Source organism: Theobroma cacao, chromosome 8 (assembly GCF_000208745.1).
Source record: "Theobroma cacao cultivar B97-61/B2 chromosome 8, Criollo_cocoa_genome_V2, whole genome shotgun sequence".
NCBI lineage: Eukaryota > Viridiplantae > Streptophyta > Magnoliopsida > Malvales > Malvaceae > Theobroma > Theobroma cacao.
In genome coordinates this window covers 3,192,575-3,214,957 of record NC_030857.1, presented here as the reverse complement: position 1 = coordinate 3,214,957, position 22,383 = coordinate 3,192,575, and the positions used below count along the sequence as shown (strand labels likewise).

Genomic DNA, 22,383 nt, shown 5'->3' with positions numbered 1-22,383 from the left:
GACTTGTCGATGGCAGACTTTTACTGGCTTTCAATGTCGGCCAGAAGAAGCTACAATCCCCACTTGCATAGTTTTGTTGTTTCTCGATCAATAAAAGTCATTCCCCAGAAGGGAAAAAAACCCACTATTTCGAGATGATAATATATAAGCCTGGACTTCAAAACAAGCTTGGAAAGTCCAGCCCGAATTCCTTGTTTGCTCTTAATTTCATTCCTCAAATCCAAATCAAAATCTGGGTGTTTCTCAAAAAGATGATTAGCTAATCATCATTTAGGGTTTAAATTCGCTTTCAAAACAACCAACTCTTTCATTCTGTTTGTCGTTCGTGCATGCCTTCCACTTTTCAGCAATATCGCCACGTTTTCTAACCAAGGTCACCTAACTCGGGACACGGTTTTTCTTCGTATTGGCTGCCAAGTGAACCCAAAATATTTGACTTTCGATTGCCGTCAAACTCCTAACGCCCTGCTATCAAGAATTAGTAGGAGAAAGTTCTCCCAAAGTAAGCTAACTTTTTCCAAAGTGAATTTATAACGGGACAGTGAGCACACACACACATTCTGTACAATTTGAAGACCCCAGATCAAGACGTGACAAAATCAGGACTATGTTGCGTATCACTTTTTCTCATACCTTGAAATTGAAAGAAATTAAAGTTGACGAAGCATCTTTTTTCTAATTATACGTACATAGTACGTATGCTCTAACAACTCTTGACCTTAAAATATACACAAACATAATCTTTGCATTATTCAATACCTTACGAATCAATCAAGCAATCTCGTTGTGTTTCTCTTATTTACCTTGTATGTTTGGATTGCAGCCCAAAAAATATATACATGAATGAAGAAGAGGGAAAAAGAAAGGAAACTTTATGGATGGAGAGAAGCCCAAGACAGAAAGCATAAACATCTTTGGATTTGGCAGATAACATCCTTAATTGTATTTATTTTAGTATTGACTCAATTAAAAGTTACTTTACGTGGGCATCGCCAAAAAAATTGAAGGATAAGGCAAGGACGGGAGGCATGTATTTACTAAGTCCCTTCCATTTCCTCTCCTAACTCCCATCCTGAACGTACCTTTGAAGAGCTTATGCCTATTTACTCCTTCCACAGCGCCCTTTCTTACTGACCCTCACGGATCCGATAGGTTAAAATCTTAGTCCATGTTCTTTGCATCAATAAAATTCAAATTCTTTGACCAAACAAGGTTCTTGAATGCATCAATCTCTTAGCTTTGACTGAAGAAATCCCATTATTCAAACATTGCAACAAATTCCAAGTTGTCAAAAATTTCTCTATCGTTTTAATTTGAATTTTTCCTTGCAATGGTAACAAACAAGTACAGTACCGTCAAAGTGACACTATGTACAGATGGGTCTACGTGCAGGCAGGGGTGGTCAGTAGTGGGTGTAGGTGGTCAGGGCAGGTATCATTAAGGAAAAGTGCACGTGTACGGTCGTGATAGGCCTTCATTTCTGAAGTCTAAGGATATGTTGAATTGAATGCCATAAGACTGGGCTCCCTCCCTCCCTCTCCAAAAGTCAATTTAAAATCCCCTTCTCCTTATCCGGACATAGACCATCCTTTGTAAAAAGGATGAATAGTAGAGTTGGAAGACTAGGCATGGGGTTTGATGGAGATGGCCTCCATGGCCCGTTATCGCTTTGAGGACAAGATATTGTCGAAGTGGTTGGGAAGGAGCAGTCCTGTCCCACGTGGGTTGTTGTTGATGTCTTCTTTTGCTTTTGCTTATCTAATTAGGCCCGATTGCTTCATGCTCGTTGGTCAAGGCTGTTTTCGAGTTTCAGTTGAGTGGGGACTGTTTGGGCTCAAGCTCGGAGTTAGCTACACGCCCAGACTAGTTCATAGTAACTACTAACTAGTCAAAAGGTTTCCATTTTCTTGTAATGAATGTTGTTTCGGGTTGGTTTTAACTAGCTCGAAGATAAAGGCTCAGTGGCTGAAGGATAGTGCCGAGCGTTTGCATTGCCACATGCATCTTTCGATGTATAATACTATTATTACCAAGAGAAGTTATAAGATATGAACAAAATGGTGATGGCTGCTTCTTTAAACAAAGCCAGCTACAAGAGTACATTACATACATACAACCCCTCCCAAATAAAACTACCTTGAAATAATTTTTTTTTAATTGGTTCTTTCCCTTGTTGATCTTCTAAAAGATACATCATTTAGAGGGTTAACCCGTCCTAATCTCTCCGAGTCAGTTTCCCTAGAGCTACTACTACCTATCTTTCTACACTGTTTACTCGTGTCAGAGTGGAAAAAAGGATGATTTCCCTTACCTTCCTCATCCTTTTGCCTCCCGCTACTCCCACTGGGTCGTCTGTCCAAAGGAACATTCTCTGCGGCTGAATCAGTATATTCCACTTGAGAGCCACAAGTTTCAGGCGAACCTGAAGCATATCGGTCTAAATCAGCAAGGGGTGAATGCCTTGAGTAAAGGGGAGAAGATGAGGAAGATGAAGAAGCATCGGAATCTGAACTCCTCCAGGGACTGTTCCAACCACGTATTGAATCACCAAATACAGAATCCAACAAGTCATCAGCACTGGTAGAATCTCGTGTGCTATCAGTACAGCAGGAACCTTCATCAGAGTTGCTGCTAAAAAGTGAAGAACTATCACTTGATGAGTCCTCTTCCGAAATCCTTTGCAGCGGATTGTATTTTGAATAAAGAGATTCAATGCTCCCCGGAAAGTCTGGATGAATTGAACTAGGGTAGCTTTCATCAAGACTAGAATGTGTTGAAGAACTAGACTTTGACAGATTCTTTGAATTGACCCTCGATGGAATGGTCTTATTTCTGCTCCTTATCAATCTTGGGGCTCGGGGTGAGCACCTGCAAGGCAATTTCTGTTAAACCACCAAAGCAATGACAGCATAGAAATTTTAATAGCAAAGAGGACAGGGCAACTGAGATTCATTACCTTGCATAAAGAAGCATGTATGCCCCTTTAGTCAGAACTCTTTCAAGTTCCGCGGATGTTACCTACCAAACCATCACCAACACAAGAAACTTATAAAATTATTTACATGATAATGTTACAGTAATGTGTAACATGAAGACAGAACAAGAGGAGGGAAAATCACTTAATAATTCCAAACTCTATTTTTGCACTTTAAGTAAGCATTTTAGATCTGGCCATTGGTACAACTCACAATAACACCTCCACATTTAAACATCAGAAAATAATGCTCCATTAACTGGAGGTACTACTTTTTCCATTACCTTTAAAAATGAATGCATACTTGAATTACCACAACTAACTAAAGACCAATTCAGTTCAGAATCAAAAGAAAAAAAACACAGCTTTCCCAAACTAAAGCATTTAAAAGCATGGCTAAATATTACTAACATGGTAGCAACAGCTAAGCATTACACATGGCAAAACTTTTAATAGTCAAGTAACGGAAGCAAAACCAGAATGACATTCTACAAAAATTAAGGATTTAGGTGGGTAGTTTTCAAGTAGATGAAAGCTAAATCAAGTTACATGCAGTAAAACAAATGAAATGGTTTAATGTATGCAGATGATAATTGTAGAGAACATACTGTGCTGTCATCAATCTTGAACCACTTGTTTTGAACATTTTTAACATAGCACACGTAGTGACCCGAAAATGCAGCATTCATAATATCCAAGTGGACCACCACCCCGTAGAGCCTGTATATGGGTGATTTATCACTTGTCCCACTCATATATGGTGCCAAGTTCAAAATCTCAGGAAACCGAATCGCTTTATTAAGCTTTCCAAATTTACCTGACTGCAACATAAGGCACAATCAGGATGTAAGAATCTGCAAAGAACAAAGAGCAAAACAGCATTCTTCATTAAAAGGGGTACCTGAAATCGCTTCAAAGCAATTGTAAGGACATTGGGAGCCTCTAATATTGTCAACTTCTTTTTGGCCTTCTCATAAGATTTGCATCTGAACAAAACAAGGACTGACAAAGTGAGCAAACATCTAAAAACCGATGCCTTCTAGCAAATGGAGAATTTAGTTGAGGAACTGCAACCGTGCAGACTGCACATCATTTGACACACTACAACCACCAATATCAACAAGCACAAGAATTCAACAACAATAAAAAGAAATGTCTGACAAAATAACATCAATCACCAGAGTAATTTTATGCCACTTACTACTTATTAATCTTTGGGGAAACACAGCCTTTTTTGAAAAGCAATCATAATTTCATTGCAGATGCTCTGTTAAATTTGTTTATTTCCTTGCACACACATCTAACAGAAGCATAAAACATAGATTTCAACTATCAATGAATAAAATAGCCACCTCTAAATGATTACATGGCACAGCAGACAAAATGACATAATATGACAACCAGAAACACTTTTTCACAGCTTCCAAATTGTGAAGCAAATCTGTATCTCCAGAAGCCAAAATGCAGCCTAAAGCTTCTTTAAAAGGTGCTATAGAAACAAAGACCAGATTTCCAACAAGTTAAAAGCTGAAGCCAAAGACATAGAAGACAATGGCTTTGATTTGAGTGTCTACCCTCCCATTAGTTTAAGATTGGAGTACAAAATTTCTCCATGGTATTTCTCCAAAAGTTAAATTGTCAAAATCAAACAACTCTGAAAGACTAAGCTCAACAAATAAATAAACTACAGCATTTTATAAAAAGAACTATCTCCGAAAAACATCACCTTCAGCCCTCTTTGAATGATAATAATATTGGAACATTATCTAAAGAGCTTCTTCAAAAATATAAAAGAACCAACCTGCTACATTGATACTTATTTTCTCCATCCAGAATCTCAGTTGCTGTAAACCGCCGAAGAGCCTCTTCCAAGGTTCCTATGTCGCCTTCAATCTCCACTGTAAGGTCCATCATTCTTTCATGACGCTCAGACTTGCCTTGACACTTCATGCACTTTATCTGCATACAACAGTTACATGGTTTAGATGCATCATTTACATTTTAACACACAACTTTTCACCCAGTTAAGAAATCTGGTGCATGAGTAGACAGAGAGAGAGAGAGAGAGAGAGATGCAGCCAGAAATTAGCTTACCTTTGACCTAAGGTAGCCTCCAAATGTTAGGCCTACTAAAGTTGTTTCTTCTTCTGAACAACCTGATGAATCCACCCCAGCTTCTCTAAGACAAACAGATTGCATTGCATCGATGGCATACCTGTCAAATTTAATTCATCAATAAATCACTGCAACATTATTGAAAAGGTTACTAATTTCTCATGAAGAAAAACACTATTGGAAAAAAATTAAAGCATTAAACATTAGTAAATCTATCTCACCTTAAAAATTCATGTGCATCTTCCTCTTTCCCATTAGCAAGTTGACTTCCAATATTTTGTAGTTGGGAAAGTATTCCTATAGGGGATAGTGGAGATTTCCCATCCTTGGCCTTCAAAATCAGATTTTCAAACTCACAGCTGAAACACCATTCTTTCTTTGCACCTAATAAAGCAATTTATAGTAAGGGTCATCCCACATGCTATCTCAAAACACAAGATGTAAATAATTCCACATTGGTAATGTAAAGATGGACATACATGCTTTGGAATGGAGTCCCTGAAGAAAGTAAGCAGTCAGAGGAGGAGTAAATGTCAGGCATTGGAGGACAGCATTGGCATAACAGCTGTGCAAAGTATACGGCATGTTAACAACAGAAAGTAAGAAACCTTACAGGGAATAAAGTAGTCAAACAGAAACCTATCCAAGCTCCCACAGAACTTAAAGTGGACAGTACGTTCACTCCCAAAGTGAAAACTTAAAACTTAAACACTAGAAGAATATAATAAACCAGCAGATATCAACAGCATAATGGTTTAAATCCAAGGAACATGAGCAATAAAATGACTGTAATTAGCACTCTCTCTGGGGCTCTTTCTCCATACTACACTCACATCTGAGTAACAAAATCAAAGTATAATGTTTAATATCCAACTGTACATAATAAAGGCTTGTACAGCACAAGAGGGAATGAAAATTCTTCACCAAGCAATCTGACAAACAAAGCTTGAGAAATGATGTCATCATCAAGTAAGGGGCAAGAGATCTTGATTGGCAATCACCATTTTTCAGTGCAAAAAGCTTCATAGATGACAGTAATGCATTTCGACTGACAACAATCAGTAAAAAGGACGAAATAGAATTTATTATCTGTCTTAATCAACAAAGTAGCTTCTATGTATGATCCAAGTTATTGAAAATGTGAAACAAAAAGTACATCAACAAACTCATTATGCTCCACTAGAACTGTTCACCATAAGAAAGAACCAATCTTATATTACCTGTTTCCACAGTTTACAAGGCCACATGGTTGCAGTTCCACCTTGTTCCAATTATAAAGCTTGACAAATGATTCATAAGGAAAAAGGCCCTGCAAAGACAAAAGATAAATTTAACTAAAAATTACTATGTCTGAGGCTAAACTAGTACAGTTTTTTTTTTTTTTGAAAGTAAAACTAGTACAGTTAAACAGAAAAGCAACTTCCAAGCAAACCTTATCACTATATTTTCCAGTAACCTCATTACCAACCCCCAATGGATAGTGTTTAGGCAAGTTAGATCCTCTGAATTGATCAACAACCTTCAACATAGAAGTTTTCAATCCATGTCGACCATTTGAAGAACAACTTGAAACTGGAGGTAATGTAGCAGCATTTGCATGAACACCAATTTTTCCAGATTTCATGCTAGAAACAGCATGCACTCTGGCACTGGATGAATAAGCTTCAGCAGACTTTAATGGATGTGAAGCATTGCTAGGGCCATTAATGACAGTACTTGAGCCTGCCTTTTCAAAACATGAAGATGACAAGGTACTAACAAATGGAACATCTGTACTGATTGAACCACTTTCGGAACCAGATTGTAAGGAAGAAGGTGATGAAGTTTTAACTTCTAAAGGTTTTGGGACATGTGAAATACTGCTAGAGCCACACTCCACATGGTTAGGCCATTCAGAATTCAAGGATGGGGAGTTGATGACCTTTCGAGCATCTAAACCAATATTTCGTGACAAAGTTACTCCATCAGAAACCTTGGTACTCCCAAGAGCACCCTGAGGAGCATCATCCAATTTGACATCTTTTGCCTTGGAGCCTTGTGGACGAGAGGAAGAAGCATTCCCAGACAAATTAAATGAAAATTGTAAGGAAGATCCAGAATCAAGTGAGGCACTGTTAATGGCTACTTTAGGAGTAGACTGAAAAGACTCATTGTCAGCATCAAGAGATTCAAGAGAACTGCCCCAGAAACCAGAAGTAGTTGCACAGGGCTCTGCAATTGAACCCTCACATGTGCCACTGATGCCCAAACCTGAAGAACTAGTTGATGTGCACTGACTCTCTCCACTTCGATCACGCTTTGTCTGATTTAATTTATTTAATTTGGTAAATTTATCTACAGAATCAACCAACCTAACAAATTTTGGGGATGATGGATTGGTTTGATCCACATCATTGACACCAGAGGCAGTCCAAAACTTGTCAAGATTAGCATCAGCAGATGAAGATCTATCAAATTTATCAGGCTCATTTGAACCGATGCTCTCGCACACAGAAATATCATCAGATGATTCACTACCAGCCGCAGAAGAAAATCCAGAAAATGAAACACTGGAAGATTCAGAAGCAGAGTTCGTTCCTTCCCCATCAGCATGGAACTCAACCTTTATATCATCATCCTTCCCATGTAAAACCACAGAAGAGCTAGTGGAATTAGACAATGCAGGCTTTGTGGAGGATGTTTCAGTTGGCTTTGTATGCTGCTTTTCTTCAATTTCATATCTGTCTCCATATTGGTCTTGCTCTACCACCTTCTGACCAGAATCACTTCCTTCATCATGATTCTGGTGTGTTGCAATGGACGGTGGATGGCATTCTTCCTTGTGACCTTGCCGCCAGTGAATAATTTGACACTTAGCAGAACTAAAACATCCAAATTTTGATGTAAACAAAATACTGTTAAAAGACCATTCCATAAAAGTGAACAATTGTGTTACCAGAAAATAATGCTCAATACAGCAATAATTCCATAAAATCATGTCCTAAGAATTATAATAACATGATAGGGAAAAGCTGAAAAATTTTCTCCATTCATTAGAGTGGTATTCATATTTTTTTCCACCAAATCTACTCATTAAACACACAACATCTGGACTCCTAAACTGCAAACTGGATGATAGAAAGGCCATCTTTAAGAAGAACGGTTCAAAAGCTTTCTAACTCTCATATTTTAAGATATAGATAGGAGGCTCACACAAGGCATATACAAACTGCATTTGTTCAAAATCAGTAAAACCATCCATCAAAGTACTGCAGTTTTTAAGACAAACTCCAAACCCAAATCCATGTCAGACTGTGGATGTTGAATCTGCAATGTAATTTTCACCAACCAAGTCTTCTAAATTGCTTCATTTCCGACTTCCTAAACACACCCCTTGTGCCACTAAATTATACATCTATGTACATTATACACATTTTGGAGTATTTTAATTAGACCACACATTGGCCTGAGTATAAACAACAACCGCTTCTAGTAGTCCTAAAGGAAGCACTTCCCTAACCAAATATTTCCTCAGTTGCATACGTTTAGGATATTATTGTCAAATAAAGAATCAGATTAATTTCGAGAACTGTTCAAACTAAACGCCCTAAACAAATTCTCAATAAATCAAAACAATAACCCGAAATTAAAAAACTTACGTACCAATATCGAACGGCTTTACAGCGGGCGCACCGCGTTGTAGTAGGACAAAAGCAAACTGCGCATTGGTGATAGTTCCGCGAGACCGAAATGGTGCCGTATCCAAGCAAGGCCTCAAGCTCGGCCCTAGCGGCCTCCTCCGAGGCCAAAATCAAAAGCCTCTTGATCTCCGCTTGCCTGGCTACAGAGAGCCGCCATTTCCGCCTAATGAACAAGCCGATCAAAGGAAGAACAAGGGAGACCACAAGGACAAGGCTCGAAACCCCTAGATCCCCGGCAAGAAGCATTTATCCTGCACCCAATAGGCATCCAACGGAATCAGCAAACCCTAGCCTCCTAATCTCACCAATACACATAGATTCCAACGACGTCGTCCAGGCGGTCGCTCTGGCGAGGGGAACGAACTCCGGTCGTCGGGCATGCAATCGTAACCGTCGATTTTGACTAAAACAAGGTCGTTCAACTGCCCCGTGATCTCGAAAATGAAATAATTGAGAATTTTATCAAATATAAGTAAATAAATCTAAAAGCAACTGACAGTGACAGAAGAATGTTGATATTGCTTGGGTTAGCAAAAGAGCAAAAGTTTAAGCTTCTGCTTCAGCTCACGGATTTTCGGACAACCCAAGATTTTTTCTGTTTTTCCTAGAGCGAAATTTTAGAGAGAGAAATATGCGGAAAAAATAAATAAATTAAGGGCCGTTAAAATTAGCCTTTAAATATTGAATATCATTTGCTTATTATTACCATAGATTTTTCGATACGTTACAATAACTTATATAAAAAGGGTGATTTGACGGTCGAAGGCAAAGAATTTTGTTTTCAGGTATCGAGAAGCGTGAATTCTTTGGTCATCAAATATTCGGCCTCCAGGTGGGGGCCACGAGTTGAACCGGTTTCACTCCGGTTCTATTAAAATTTCCAAATTTTTTTTTCTTTCAAGTATCTATTTTTGGGTGATGGTTGTTTTCCTGATGGATACTGCGTTGGACGGTTGCTGCGGTATCCGCAAAGCGACGAGCCATCGGACGGTGGAGATTTGTTTTTGATTTGGTGGAAGGGGAGGAGAGCTGATGATGATGATGATGGCTCACTCACCATTTCCCAAATTACTTCAGAGATTTTTTTAGTCTTTGGGTTTTCCAGGGGTGGAAATAAACCATTCTACAAGTCATTGCTTTCCCAGGAATTTGATTGGGAGAAGCCATGACATATTCTTCCCTTTTTTTTTTTTTTATAGCTTTTGATGATAAGAAGCTATGACTTTTAATCAATCGGATTACCCTTTTCATAATCTAACCATAATTATGATAATGTTTCTTAGACCAACTTTGATTTTTTTTTACTTTATTTAAGCCTCTCTGTAATTACAGTAAATTTGGTGGTGGGTTGTTTGTTGGAAAATGAGTGTGGAATGAGCCAAAAACAATGACCAACTGGATATAAAAATTTAGTCCTGAATGTGACAAGTCGGTGAGCTTTATTAGTCAAAATCAGGATTTTACAACGTTTATTTTCCAAACACCCTTTGACTCTATTTCAGTACCAGGATTTCAGGGGTCCAATGTTTGCACCTTGTTTTAGACGGCAGATAAAGGTTTCTTAACCATTAATTTATTCTAATTTTCGCTTCAGGTTTTTTTTTTTTTAGACATAAATTGTTATGCTTGAAAGAAAGTTAGAAAGGACCAATTCGTTTTTTCCTTTTATTTTTCAACATGGAAATAAGTTTAAACTTGGAAGTTGGAACAACCTTGCAAATTGCAAGGTGACCCTACAATGAATCTAATCCGTCCTACTTCATAATTTTCTCGGCAACCTATCAGAATTTTCTTGGGAAGCTATGATGACTTTCTTTACCATTTATAACGTCTGTTTTATTTTTTTTTCTTTTTTGTTGTTTCTTTGTCATGCATTTTAAACAGAGCATTCCACTCCAGCTTACAAGAAAGCTTCTCTGAATGAATTTTGCATTTTTTAGGTGCGTGACAGCCAATTTTCTACCTAAATCTTTACCGATTCGCCCGATTGATTTTATGTTATAAATGAGTCAGTTAAGTGCAATCCCATGATGTTTCCACCTGCTTTGAGCCTTTCACCTGTAAGGAATTTCCTGCCCTCATTAAATATACAGCTTAAATTTGGAAAAAGCAATGCAATTTTCCTAGGTAGATAGATTATCGATCATGGCCTAGAAAGAACGTGGTATTCATAATGAATCTCTTCTACCAAATTGTCTGCCTTTGCTTAGTTGTTAACAGCAAGCATAAGAATAAATGCATTAACCATTTCCATCTCCCGTACCATTCTATCATCTACTAGACACCTAATTTTAAAAATTTTGATAAATTTTAACATCATACGTCACATTATATTTTATGATATAAAATAAATAATTTAAAATATTGCATGTCAAATTGTAATAAATATTTAATTTAAAAGTTTAAATTGATTATTGATTCTTTTAAATTATTCACCAACATAAGTGGTACTAAGAAATCGTCCTAGAGGTTCTCCTCTTGTCCTTCACTGTTTGACGACTGACGTTTACCTTGAAGAACAAGTTTCAAGAGCTAATAAGAATAAGGAAAGGAAATCGTCCTACATCGTTCCACTTTACAATCTTCCCATCTTTTTTCTTTAGGAAATTTTAAAATTTTATCTTACAAAATTGTCTAAGTCACACCTAACTCTAGCAGAATATCAGATTCAGAAAGGAACAAAAATATTTGATGCCCGCAATTATTGATCCACGAAAAGGAGAAAGAGTCATTGCTGAGGCAGATGATGGCCTGCCAAAAATTTCTGATGCGGGGAGCAACCCCATTACCTTAAATGCGATACATCTAGTGACGCACCCTAATAATTGAAATCCATGACTAGTAAAATCCACTGTTTGGCTTTCAATGCTCAATCCTCGTCTGCTGCAGTGTTTGGTCGTAACTACTTTGTTGATTGGGTTTGCAGAAAGAAAAGTAAGTTGGGAGCGGAAATTTTCTCGTGGGTTCACAACCCCTTTGCTGCAAAGAAATGATTCAAAAACTCTGCACCTGCTTTAGCGACAATGCTTTATGCGCTTTTGTGGTACGAGGGAAACCCTTTTCCTCCTTTGTGGTACGAGGGAAATCCTTTTCCTCTATATGAAATGATGAAACCTTCTTTGCAATGGGTCACTCACAGCTCACAGCCATGATGCTATAAGTTGGCTGGTTTTTAAAGTTAGACACGTTCTATCAGGCTATCAGCCGTTCATTCTTCTGGTCCTGATCACAAGGAACTAAAGCATTATAACTGTAATAGGTTTTATATAAAACATGTAGAAAGAGGCCCAAATGGGAAAACAATGCCGAATCTCATTCCTCGTTGGATAATTATTAGGTGACCCATTTGGATTGCTGGCCAATTGCTCCAACAAGGATTGGGCTTCCCTCCAGCAAGTTTTGTAGACCCACACCAAAACCAACGGCGCCGCCCTGCATTTTTTTTTTGTTTATTTGCCCCTTGGCGCGCTTTAAGAGCCAGGTAGACTCGGACAGACGGGACAGCCACTTTTGCTTATAGCTAACTCAGCACGCATCTGGGAGTTAAATTGGCAGCGATTCTGTCAATGGATAGCGGTCAATCACGGTAGAAAACAAAGAGAAACAAAACGATCATCGTCATTTCGTTACCAGGATCATCTCCAAACGTCTCGAAAGTCAACGAACCAGTCAAAATCATGCCTGGAAACTTGGGATGCGTTATCGTAGCCGTTGATGGCAGCGAGGAGAGCATGGACGCCTTAAGATGGGCGCTCGACAATCTCAAGCTCCGATCATCTACTCCCGACTCTACCAAATCTCCTGGTTACTTCCTCGTGCTCCACGTCCAATCTCCTCCGTCCATCGCTGCCGGCCTCAATCCCGGCGCCATCCCTTTCGGCGGGCCTAGTTAAGCCACCTTTTGGTTTTTTATCATTTCGATTAATTTGTTCGAGAAACGTATTGATTGTTATTTAAAATTTTAACTTCAGGCGGTCTAGAGGTGCCTGCATTCACGGCGGCCATCGAGGCGCACCAGAAGAGAATCACTGAGGTGATTTTGGATCATGCTTTCCAGATTTGCTCTGAAAGAAACGTGAGTTCTCTTCTTCTTTTTATTCATTTTTTTCATTTTTCTTTCACTAAGTTATCGTTCTTTTGGCGTTATATGATTAATTTAAGTAATTAATTAATTTGGTTAAAATTTATGAGTTTTTATTTTTTTTAAATTTGTTTCTGACATGCCGAGAAAAATGATTAAGAGTGTGGAATGTTTCTAATTCAGGCAAATGTGAAAACGCAAGTTGCGATTGGGGATCCGAAGGAAAAGATTTGTGAAGTAGTTGAAAATTTGCATTCTGATTTGCTGGTGATGGGGTCTCGTGCTTTTGGCCCTATTAAAAGGTATTTACCTCCTTGCGACTTAATTTCCCTTGACAACTTGGTCAAACTGTTTTAAAAGCCTGAAGGAATCGTTGGTCGAAAGCCTTTTACTAGTTAGACCCCATTGATAATACTGGATTATATGCCTTCAACTTGATGCTGATCCAGCGTGTGTATTATGCACATTGGTAACCATCACAAGTTTTGTAACTTTATATTTGATGCTAAGATATAAATTATGATAATATTTCATTTAGTACTATTCCGTTGGATGCAACAGTGCCTACAGTTGGTGTGAATTTTGGTGTTTCACATCGTTGTCAAGTTGTTTTACCATCTAAATGATGATTAGTCATAACTCATAAGAATAATGAAGTAGAGAAAGTCTTAGTCATCAAGCTAGCACAGAGGCTATTATTGTAAAAGAATGTTATTGTAATAGCTTCTAAGTGAAAGGTGAATCAAAATTTAATATTTCTGGATTGGGGAATTTGTTCAATAGATTTATGTATTCTAGTTGTTTGAATCATTGGCACATGTGTGCCCAGAAGTTTATCTGGAGAAAGCTATGATTTTCTTGAAATCACTATTATTGATTTATGTTGAGGATGCCATATATCAACGTTAAAGTGGCTGGAGGGAAAAGACAGTCTCTCCCTTGAGATGTGTCTACTCTGCTTGAAGGACCGGTGAGATACTAAAATATGAGGTCATGGTGGAATCAGATGTTTGTCCTATAGGGTTGATCATAGGGAAATTGTATACATTTAAAGTCCTGTCTCTTTGGTTTTTATAGTGTCATGGGAATGGATGATTATGAACCTTCATACAGGCAAAGAAATTGAAAATTGTTTATTGATTGAAAATACATTGCAAATTATGATCTATCACAATGCTAAACGGGATGAAACTCATTATGTTCTATGTCAACAGAATGTTTTTGGGAAGTGTAAGCAACTACTGCGCCAACCATGCACAATGCCCTGTTATCATTATAAAGAGCAAGGGCACTTCCTCCCAAGCTTAAGTAGGTATGCCTCAAAACACCATATATGACAAGTCCTGTTCCATTTATCTTCTTCTTTTCCTGTCCTCTTATTAATTTTTTTTTTAACTTGTCATTGATTGCTAGCAGTTCATGTATATAAATATATTCATGAGGAGCTAAGGGCTTTTATTCTTTTACTCTTTATGTAATGTGCATGGACGTACATGGTTTGCATCTTGTGCTCTTAAAGGCAATTTATTGTTTCTTGCGGTTGGTACTGTTTGAAGTTCTGTTGGCCATGAATATTAGCCTTTTGATTCCATTTTCTTTGATCCATTAAATAATATTAGCTTGAATATTTACCAACTGCTGTCTGAACTCTAAATAGGCCAGCAATTAATGCTCCTCATTGAATGGAAAATTTATGATTATTCCATTCCTTGAACTAACAGCTGGTCACTTTCTAGCCGTGGCATTAAGCGTCTTTATCCAAAGAATACTAATAGAATCTGACACAAAAAGGTCTCCAGGTTCAATTGTGGTTCAGCATTTAAAATTAAAGATCTCTACTTGTTGCCAAGTACCTGAAGGATACACCAAACAGCCATTTTGTATGTGATCTCTGGTGAAAGATTAAATGGAAATGATCTTTACTTGGATGTCTATATTACTATACATATCAACATACCGCTGGGTCGAAAAAGTTTTGTCCTTATTCAGCCCAAAGAAAATGGAAACAATTTTGATCATAAGCAACATCACAGAACCATGAATAATGGATCACCAATTAAGAAAATTGTCCATTTGAAGCTTGCTAGTGATCTCCTGATGTTAACTAAGCCCAGATCATGATCTTGGATATATTTTATTTGTCCAATATCATTTAATTGATCAAAGTAACTCTGGCTTTCTAAATAAATTCTTTTTTTTCTTTCAGAGATGCAGTTTTCTTTTTTCTATATATCCATGTTTAAATTTCTCATCACTGTTGATCATTTATAACATACATGCAAATTTTCTTCTAGTTAGGTACACAGAATAATTCACTTGAGGTACATGGAGTTTGCCTACCCAGCCACTCTGAAAAAAAATTATATTATTCTTGAGTAGCTAGGTTAAAGGTATTAGTAACATGAAGGGATGGACTGCCATGGTCTGGCAAAAAATTGTCACATTCTCTATTTTTAGTTTAACTTTAATAGATTAACATGACTTTCATGCTGTACGTTATACTATCTATCTCACTTATTTACCAAAGTTTGCCAAATTGGTGGGCAATGATTATGTGCAACAAGATGGAATATACCACAAAAACCTATGGGATTTTGGAATAGGGATATGTTTGGAAGCGCTCTAGTCCTACAATGTCCAAAACTGGTGCAGTTATGTTTGCATACCTTCCAAATGAGGAAACCTATCTCCCTTTATTTTTCGTTTTTGGGGATGGAAGATGCTGGAGGAAGTATGATATGAGAAAGAAATAAAGTTGGGGCCTGCTCGAGGATAGATTAGACAGTAACATGCTTTAAAATTCTATCTTTATTTCATCTCCATGCACATCAAAGTGTCTTCTTCTTTATCCCAATATGGACACAGCACAATTCTCAACTTTATTTGGTGAAATTTCATTCCCTCTGATAATTTTGTTCTGAATATCGACTTATGTTCGATTGTTTACCTGTTGTGCTAATGCATAGCAAAATGCTGGTGTTATCCTGGAGTGGTTTTCTGAACTGGTACTGCTAGTTTGTTCTGTGTGGGGTGTGTTGCACACTTGCCAATTAGAGAACTGTGTTGGAAGCTAAGCTATGCCGTGCTGACACCCTTGTAAATCCCCGTTCCATCCCTGCATGTTCAATTACTTGTATCGACTTGTAATGTCTTTATGGTAATATTTGTTCATTTATTTTCCTTGTATTTATAGTATTGTTGTACACCTTAAAAGGCCTGAATAATTTTTTTTTTCCAGCTGTTGTCGCCTCTGGTTTAAGTTCCTACTTAGCTATTTGGTTTTAACCACATGTATAGCTGAAATGACCATAGTATAATTGCTAAACCTGGACTTGACTTTTAGTGTCCTTGATGTTTCGAGGTCAAATCTTGTACATGATTTTGCTCATATCCGTCCTCTGGAGTACCCAAGACCGTAATAATGAACGATCCGCGACTACAATGAGTTAGAAAGAAACGATAGAAAAAGCTTGCGCCAGCGTATTAACTTCATGAATATCGATTGAAAAGGTGAAATGGAACTGAATATCATGGATTCATGCAGCCGATAAGTAAATAATATGGTTGTGATTTGTGAACCAGCTAGGGAAGTGTGAAGAATTCATGGGAAAATCATTCTAAGCAAAAAGCAAAAGATCTAGTTGGCAGGTGTTGATATTTTCAAGAGAAGGATCCAAACTCCTAGGGTATAGTTCCTTTTAGAAATTTGAACTGTTGCATAAAAATATAAATTGACGTCCGTGGCAAAGTTTACCGATTTCACAAGACAACAACGAGAAATGCTTTGAACAGGACAGCCTCGTGAGCTTGCTGGTGGGGGCTCTCACAAATCATGGAGGGTTTTAGTGAAAAGAGCCCATTCTCTCGTGGTCCACTTGTATTTTCATTAGATACTACATGGATGAGTTTTCGATTGGATCAATATTGTTCCTGAACATGACTAAAAGAAATTGCTCATTTTCGGACAAATAGTTGTTGTTTCTAAAAAAAGGTTCTCCATCTCCTTTTTCCGTTGCAATCAAATCAAGGATCACATGAATGAATTCCAATTTACAAAACAATGGAAAATTCCTGACATTACAATTTACGATTATCATAATATCTAGTAAATCTAAAGCATAAGTTAAATAATCAAGCATGAGGTCTCTAGCAAATCTAAAATATATATATATATATATATGGAGTACTTTCTAATTGAGTAAAACTATTACTACTAGGAGGAGATGCAGATCTAGTTCCCCCATTGGAATCTGCAGATTGGAGTGCTGATGTTAATCTTACAGAGTTTACAGCTGGTGGGGCATCGGTTCAGTCGGCAAAGTCTTCGCGATCCCGTGACCGACCACATCTCATGCAAACTTACGTAGGGACAAAATAGCAGTACCCTCCAGCAGGGATTCACGAGCCTAACAACTCATTGGCCTTTATTCTAATAATACCCTCCAATTGTCCCAAATTTTCAATCCTAATACCGAGCCTCTTGGATGGTTTCATGTCCCATATCCCTGCCAGGGAGTGTAAAGAACCATTAAATTATTATTTATTACTGGAACCGTACCAAGGAGTTCCCTTTTGGAGCAGGGTCTTGGTCAGTGCTTGTTATTGGCTCGAAGTGGTAGGATTGAGATTTTGATGGATAAGAAGGGGCAAAGTTTTGAAGGTGGAAGTCTTACCGGATAAGGACATTCTTGAAGCATTTCATATTTGCTCTCAGTTTGTCCTTGACCTCTGGTTGCATTGAAAGCTTGTCATTTAGCCTCAGTTTCCCCTGCAATCTGTGGCCTTTTTGTAAGAATGATCAAACATCATGGCACATAGGGACATAATTTTTGCGGCCTATTCTTCACCTGCTGATTGGCCCACTTAAAGTCGGGTGTTCTATTTGGATCCCGAATATGTTCCGAAAGTTTCCTGCCTGGCCTCGCCGATCTTTTAACCTATCATAATTACAAGGCTATTTCAGTAATTCCAGGTACACTAATTGCATGTATAAAATCTTCTTGGATTCTCGTCTCTAATGCGCGCTCACTAATAAATTCCTCTCTCCCCCCTACCTCCGAGCTGAAGTCCTAGCTCTAAACCATGGACTTCACTGCCACACTTCTCTTTTTTGCGCTTCTCATCTCATCCACCAAGGCTTTGGACCCTTGTGCCGCTCAGGCAGATAACTCAGGCCTCTCCATCATTCCAATCTATGGCAAATGTTCACCATTCAACCCACCAAAACCTGACTCATGGGTCAACACAGTCATTAACATGGCCGCAAAAGACCCAGCGAGGGTCAAGTACTTGTCCAGCCTGGCGGCCCAGAAAACCACGGCTGTTCCAATTGCTTCAGGCCAACAAGTTCTAAACATTGGCAACTATGTTGTAAGGGTCAAGCTCGGCACTCCAGGTCAGCTCATGTTCATGGTACTTGATACTAGTAATGATGCTGCTTGGGTCCCATGCTCCGGATGCATTGGCTGCTCAGCTACCACTTTCTCACCCAACACTTCTTCCAGTTACGGGTCACTGGATTGCTCCTTGCCCCAGTGCGCCCAGGTCCGCGGACTCTCGTGCCCGGCAACTGGGGCTGCTGCATGCTCTTTTAACCAATCCTACGGTGGAGATTCATCGTTCTCTGCCACCTTGGTACAAGATTCCTTGGGATTAGCCAATGACATTCTCCCAAATTTTGCTTTTGGATGTATTAACTCTATCTCTGGTGGGTCAGTCCCACCCCAAGGGCTTTTGGGTCTGGGGCGGGGCCCCATGTCACTTCTTTCACAATCCGGGTCACTCTACTCCAGCGTGTTTTCCTATTGTTTACCCAGTTTCAAGTCCTACTACTTCTCGGGTTCCCTCAAACTCGGGCCAGTAGGTCAGCCCAAAAATATTCGGACCACCCCGCTCCTAAAAAACCCCCACCGGCCCTCACTTTACTACGTTAACCTAACAGGGGTCAGCGTAGGCAGGGTTCGGGTCCCCATCGCCCCAGAATATATAGCATTTAACCCCAACACCGGGGCGGGGACCATAATCGACTCGGGTACGGTTGTAACCCGGTTTGTCCAACCCGTTTATGAGGCAATCCGGAATGAGTTTGTCAAGCACTTGAAAGGCCCATTCTCAACAATAGGGGTATTTGACACATGCTTCGACGCTGCAGCAGAATCTGAGGCACCTTTAATAACGTTACATCTTGAAGGCTTGTCCATGACACTGCCAATGGAAAACAGCTTCCTACATTCCAGTGCAGGGTCACGCGCTTGCTTGGCCATGGCACCAGTTCCAAATAACGTGAACGCCGCCTTGAATGTGATAGCCAATTTGCAGCAGCAGAATCACAGGATTCTGTTTGATGTGGCCAATTCTCGCTTGGGAATTGCTCGTGAAGTTTGTAACTAAGTTTTTATTTACTTTTATTGCTCTCTTGTGGTTGAGGCTAAGCCTCTGTTTTTGTTAAGGAAAAAGTAGATGGTGTAGTTAATAAACAGGACAAAACTCCTGTTGTTTTGGTGATTACATATGTAATATGGTTTTAAGTTTTTGATTGTCAAAAGGAACGGAAGCAGCTTAATTATGAGCGGTCTTTGTCATGTTTTAGAGCCTATTTTGCCCTGTTGCAGCCTTCTTTAGCTCTGTCTAAGTCTATTGCACTATCTACTGGTCTAATCAGAACACCAATTATTGCTTCATTATTGTAAAACATTTGCCATGGATTTGGTCTGAACATGGTAATGAGGCAAGTTGAAACAGAACCTAGAGAGTAGAACATGGTGAGTGGTCCTGTGTGTAATGGTTGGACTACAGATAATCTTGTTTGAGGATAATGTAACAAAATATAAATAATATTAATGAATATAAATCAAAAGCTGTATGCATGTTGGAATCTCGAAATGAAGACTTACTAAAAAGAAAAATCAATAGCATCAAGAGACTGATATGATGTTCTTGAGCTGCATACAAATGAAAATTCTTGAATTCCCTTAATTTTTTTTTGTCTTATGAAATATGTCCACAAAACGATATCCAAAGTGATGAAAGGACCAACCTTTGAAAATCTCTCGTAACAAAAGAAACAGCCCACCGTAGAAAAGAAAAACACCCCACCAATTGATCTCTCTCAAAACACCTCTCCGCAGTCTACCTTCTTCGAAATACCAACACAGTTTTCATCATGAAATTTCAATACAAGCACACACAAACACATACTTAAACAACTACTCTTTTTGCTTGTTTTATGGTAACCTCTCTCTCTCTCTCTCTCTCTCTCTCTCTCTCTCTCACCTTAACACGATTCTTACTACTTAATAAAATCTTACTATGTCAACCCCACCATTGATGCACTGCAACACCTTCATCCCTTAGCTTTCCGTACAATGCCAAACATTCCCAGTAAGCCCTTTTGCTCATGTTCTTTCTTCCATCATCTCCTTGAGGCTTGCATTCCAAGAATAGTTCATCTACCAACCTGATTGACTTGCTCTTTACCATATCTTCAACCACTTCAGCCTCTGCTTTCATCACCACAAACTCTTCCCCCTTCACATTCTTCCTCAGCCAATCCGACATCCCAATTTCCGCCAGCTGAGGCACGTCCTTCCTTGAAGACTCCTTGGTCAAGGTCTCAATCTTGTACATCTCAAATTTCAGATTCCTCGTGGGATAATTCTTGGCAAACCAACTTGGGCCACTACCACCTTCTTTCTCTGGCACGCCTACATCAATGAACACCCGACGAGGATAGCTTTCAAGTGTGTCTCCCAACAAGTCTGGTAGGTACTTGGTTCGCTTTAGGTAAGTTTTTGATCTCCTTGAAGCTGCTCTTGGTGGTTCAAGAAGCACATCTTCCAGTTTCTTCAATGCTGCCTTCTTTGCTTCTAATGTGTACCCCAAAAGCCGCCTCTGGGTGCTGGAGATTGTCTTAGAATACTCGATTTTTTTCATTACCAAAATGTTTGACTGAGATTTGCTGTAGTAGACAATTCTGTAATTGGATGGCTTGTCGAATGAAAGGAAGGACCTTCCATTCAACTGAACAGCAACAATGCCACCGACTTTGAGAGTGCGATCAATGAATTCTGAGGCTGCTCGGAAGTTCCGCGTGAAGGCTGAGTCAAATGACTCGTTAGGGATTGAGCTTTGTCGTTCCAAATCCGTGAGAGAAACGAATTCCATATCACTTCTCCTCAAGAACAGAGAACAATGAATGGCCTCTTCATCATCATTGCTTAGCATTAGTCCTTTGTTTCCCATTTTCAGAATGCCTTGCTTGTTCAAATCACGAAAGATTAATGGCAAGAATTCCAGATTGACGGGATCAGTAGAGCCAAATTCTGGCTTGATTGCATCAGCAGCAGGGCTCGCAGATTCCTTGCTGATAATTGATCCTATTCGTAACAAAGGAATTAAAACAATGGTCAAGGCCAAGATCACAATGAAGCGAGACAGAAGCTTAAAAATCCTAGAATCAGGGAGCTTGACGATCAAATGTGTATCAGCAGACAAGCTAATGCCACCATAACACAAAGGCTTGTGCTTGTCATGGCATGTGGTTTGGAGTCCATCAATAATTTGGACAGCCATTGATAAGAGACTTCCTTGATAAAAATGGGCTTAAAATTTATTCACTAAAAATCAAAAAACGGATCCAAAAACGTCTTGTATTGAGAAGGTGAGAATAAAAAGAGTATCAGATAAAAAGGATAGCCAACAAAGATTATAATCAGCGAGAGGGAGAGGAAAAAGCATTTGAGAGAGGCAAACTTAGCGAGTGCAAAACCGAGCAGCGGTGTGATTTCCACCCACGAGAGCAACACGGCTACTTTGCAATCTAGACCAAAGTAACATCAACTGCCTTACCCTCTGCACCTCCATTCCTTGACCCTTTCTTTCTATCCCAATTCAAAGAATGGATTGCATAATGGATTTTAGCGGCACATTTTGAACACTGAATTCACCATGCCCTGATCAAAGAAACATGGAGGCGAAGCGATCAGGGGGAGAAAGAGAGAGAGAGAGAGAGAGATACGTCTTCTTTTCTTCTTCTTCTCCTTCTCCTTCTCCTTCTTCTGCTTCTTCTCTTTGTCCCCCCTTTCCTTTTTATGTGCCTTCGATTTGTGGAGGGGAAACCCTTTACTGATAATGGGGTGATTAATATCGGGGAGAGATGTTTAAAAAAGAGGAGGAGGTTTCCACAGTTATTATGGAAATGAGCAAAAATGGTTGGTGTCACGAGAAATAAGTTGAGCCATTGCTCTCATAGATACATCTATCTATCTGTTTCCTATAATTTTCTTCACTTTGCATATAATACAGAGATTAGGAATATATATTCCTTTGAAGTCGCTCAGCGTACGTTTAATTTGTCACAACCTACGCTTGATTGAGTTTGGGTGTCAGTGTTTGTGCTGTAAGCTTGTTTTTCTTCATTAACTTTCTTTAGCATTGCTGCGTAATGCAAACAAACATCTATACATCCAAATTAAAGTTTGAGTTCGACAACATGTGTTCTGTCAATAGACTTAAGTATCACGTATCTGGCAACC

At 39.0% G+C, this 22,383-nt stretch overlaps 5 protein-coding genes across 6 annotated transcripts; 2 read left to right on the top strand and 3 right to left on the bottom strand.

The window, feature by feature from the left end:
• Positions 2,048–9,403, bottom strand: LOC18591796 (ubiquitin carboxyl-terminal hydrolase 17). Its single transcript, XM_007018145.2, has 11 exons — positions 8,732–9,403; positions 6,522–7,950; positions 6,310–6,398; positions 5,569–5,654; positions 5,311–5,473; positions 5,069–5,189; positions 4,776–4,933; positions 3,876–3,960; positions 3,583–3,795; positions 2,957–3,018; positions 2,048–2,868 (listed from the first exon to the last, which is right to left on the bottom strand). The coding sequence occupies exons 1-11, from the start codon at positions 9,013–9,015 to the stop codon at positions 2,154–2,156; spliced, it is 3,405 nt and encodes a 1,134-aa protein (XP_007018207.2). The 5' UTR covers positions 9,016–9,403; the 3' UTR covers positions 2,048–2,153.
• LOC18591795 (universal stress protein PHOS34) lies at positions 12,239–16,195 on the top strand. Of its 2 annotated transcripts, none has more exons than XM_007018143.2 (5): positions 12,239–12,657; positions 12,741–12,844; positions 13,034–13,152; positions 14,065–14,158; positions 15,817–16,195. In XM_007018143.2, the coding sequence occupies exons 1-4, from the start codon at positions 12,447–12,449 to the stop codon at positions 14,156–14,158; spliced, it is 528 nt and encodes a 175-aa protein (XP_007018205.2). In that variant the 5' UTR covers positions 12,239–12,446; the 3' UTR covers positions 15,817–16,195. The 2 variants fall into 2 exon arrangements, with proteins under 2 accessions (XP_007018205.2, XP_007018204.2); XM_007018142.2 differs by having other exon boundaries at positions 12,240–12,657; positions 14,065–14,162.
• Positions 17,856–19,415, top strand: LOC18591794 (aspartyl protease AED3). Its single transcript, XM_018125962.1, has one exon. The coding sequence runs from the start codon at positions 17,933–17,935 to the stop codon at positions 19,238–19,240; it is 1,308 nt and encodes a 435-aa protein (XP_017981451.1). The 5' UTR covers positions 17,856–17,932; the 3' UTR covers positions 19,241–19,415.
• Positions 19,668–21,461, bottom strand: LOC18591793. Its single transcript, XM_018125964.1, has one exon. It carries the CDS (start codon positions 21,419–21,421, stop codon positions 20,162–20,164), a length of 1,260 nt encoding a protein of 419 aa, XP_017981453.1. The 5' UTR covers positions 21,422–21,461; the 3' UTR covers positions 19,668–20,161.
• LOC108663122 lies at positions 21,224–21,735 on the bottom strand. Its single transcript, XM_018125965.1, has one exon. It carries the CDS (start codon positions 21,710–21,712, stop codon positions 21,602–21,604), a length of 111 nt encoding a protein of 36 aa, XP_017981454.1. The 5' UTR covers positions 21,713–21,735; the 3' UTR covers positions 21,224–21,601.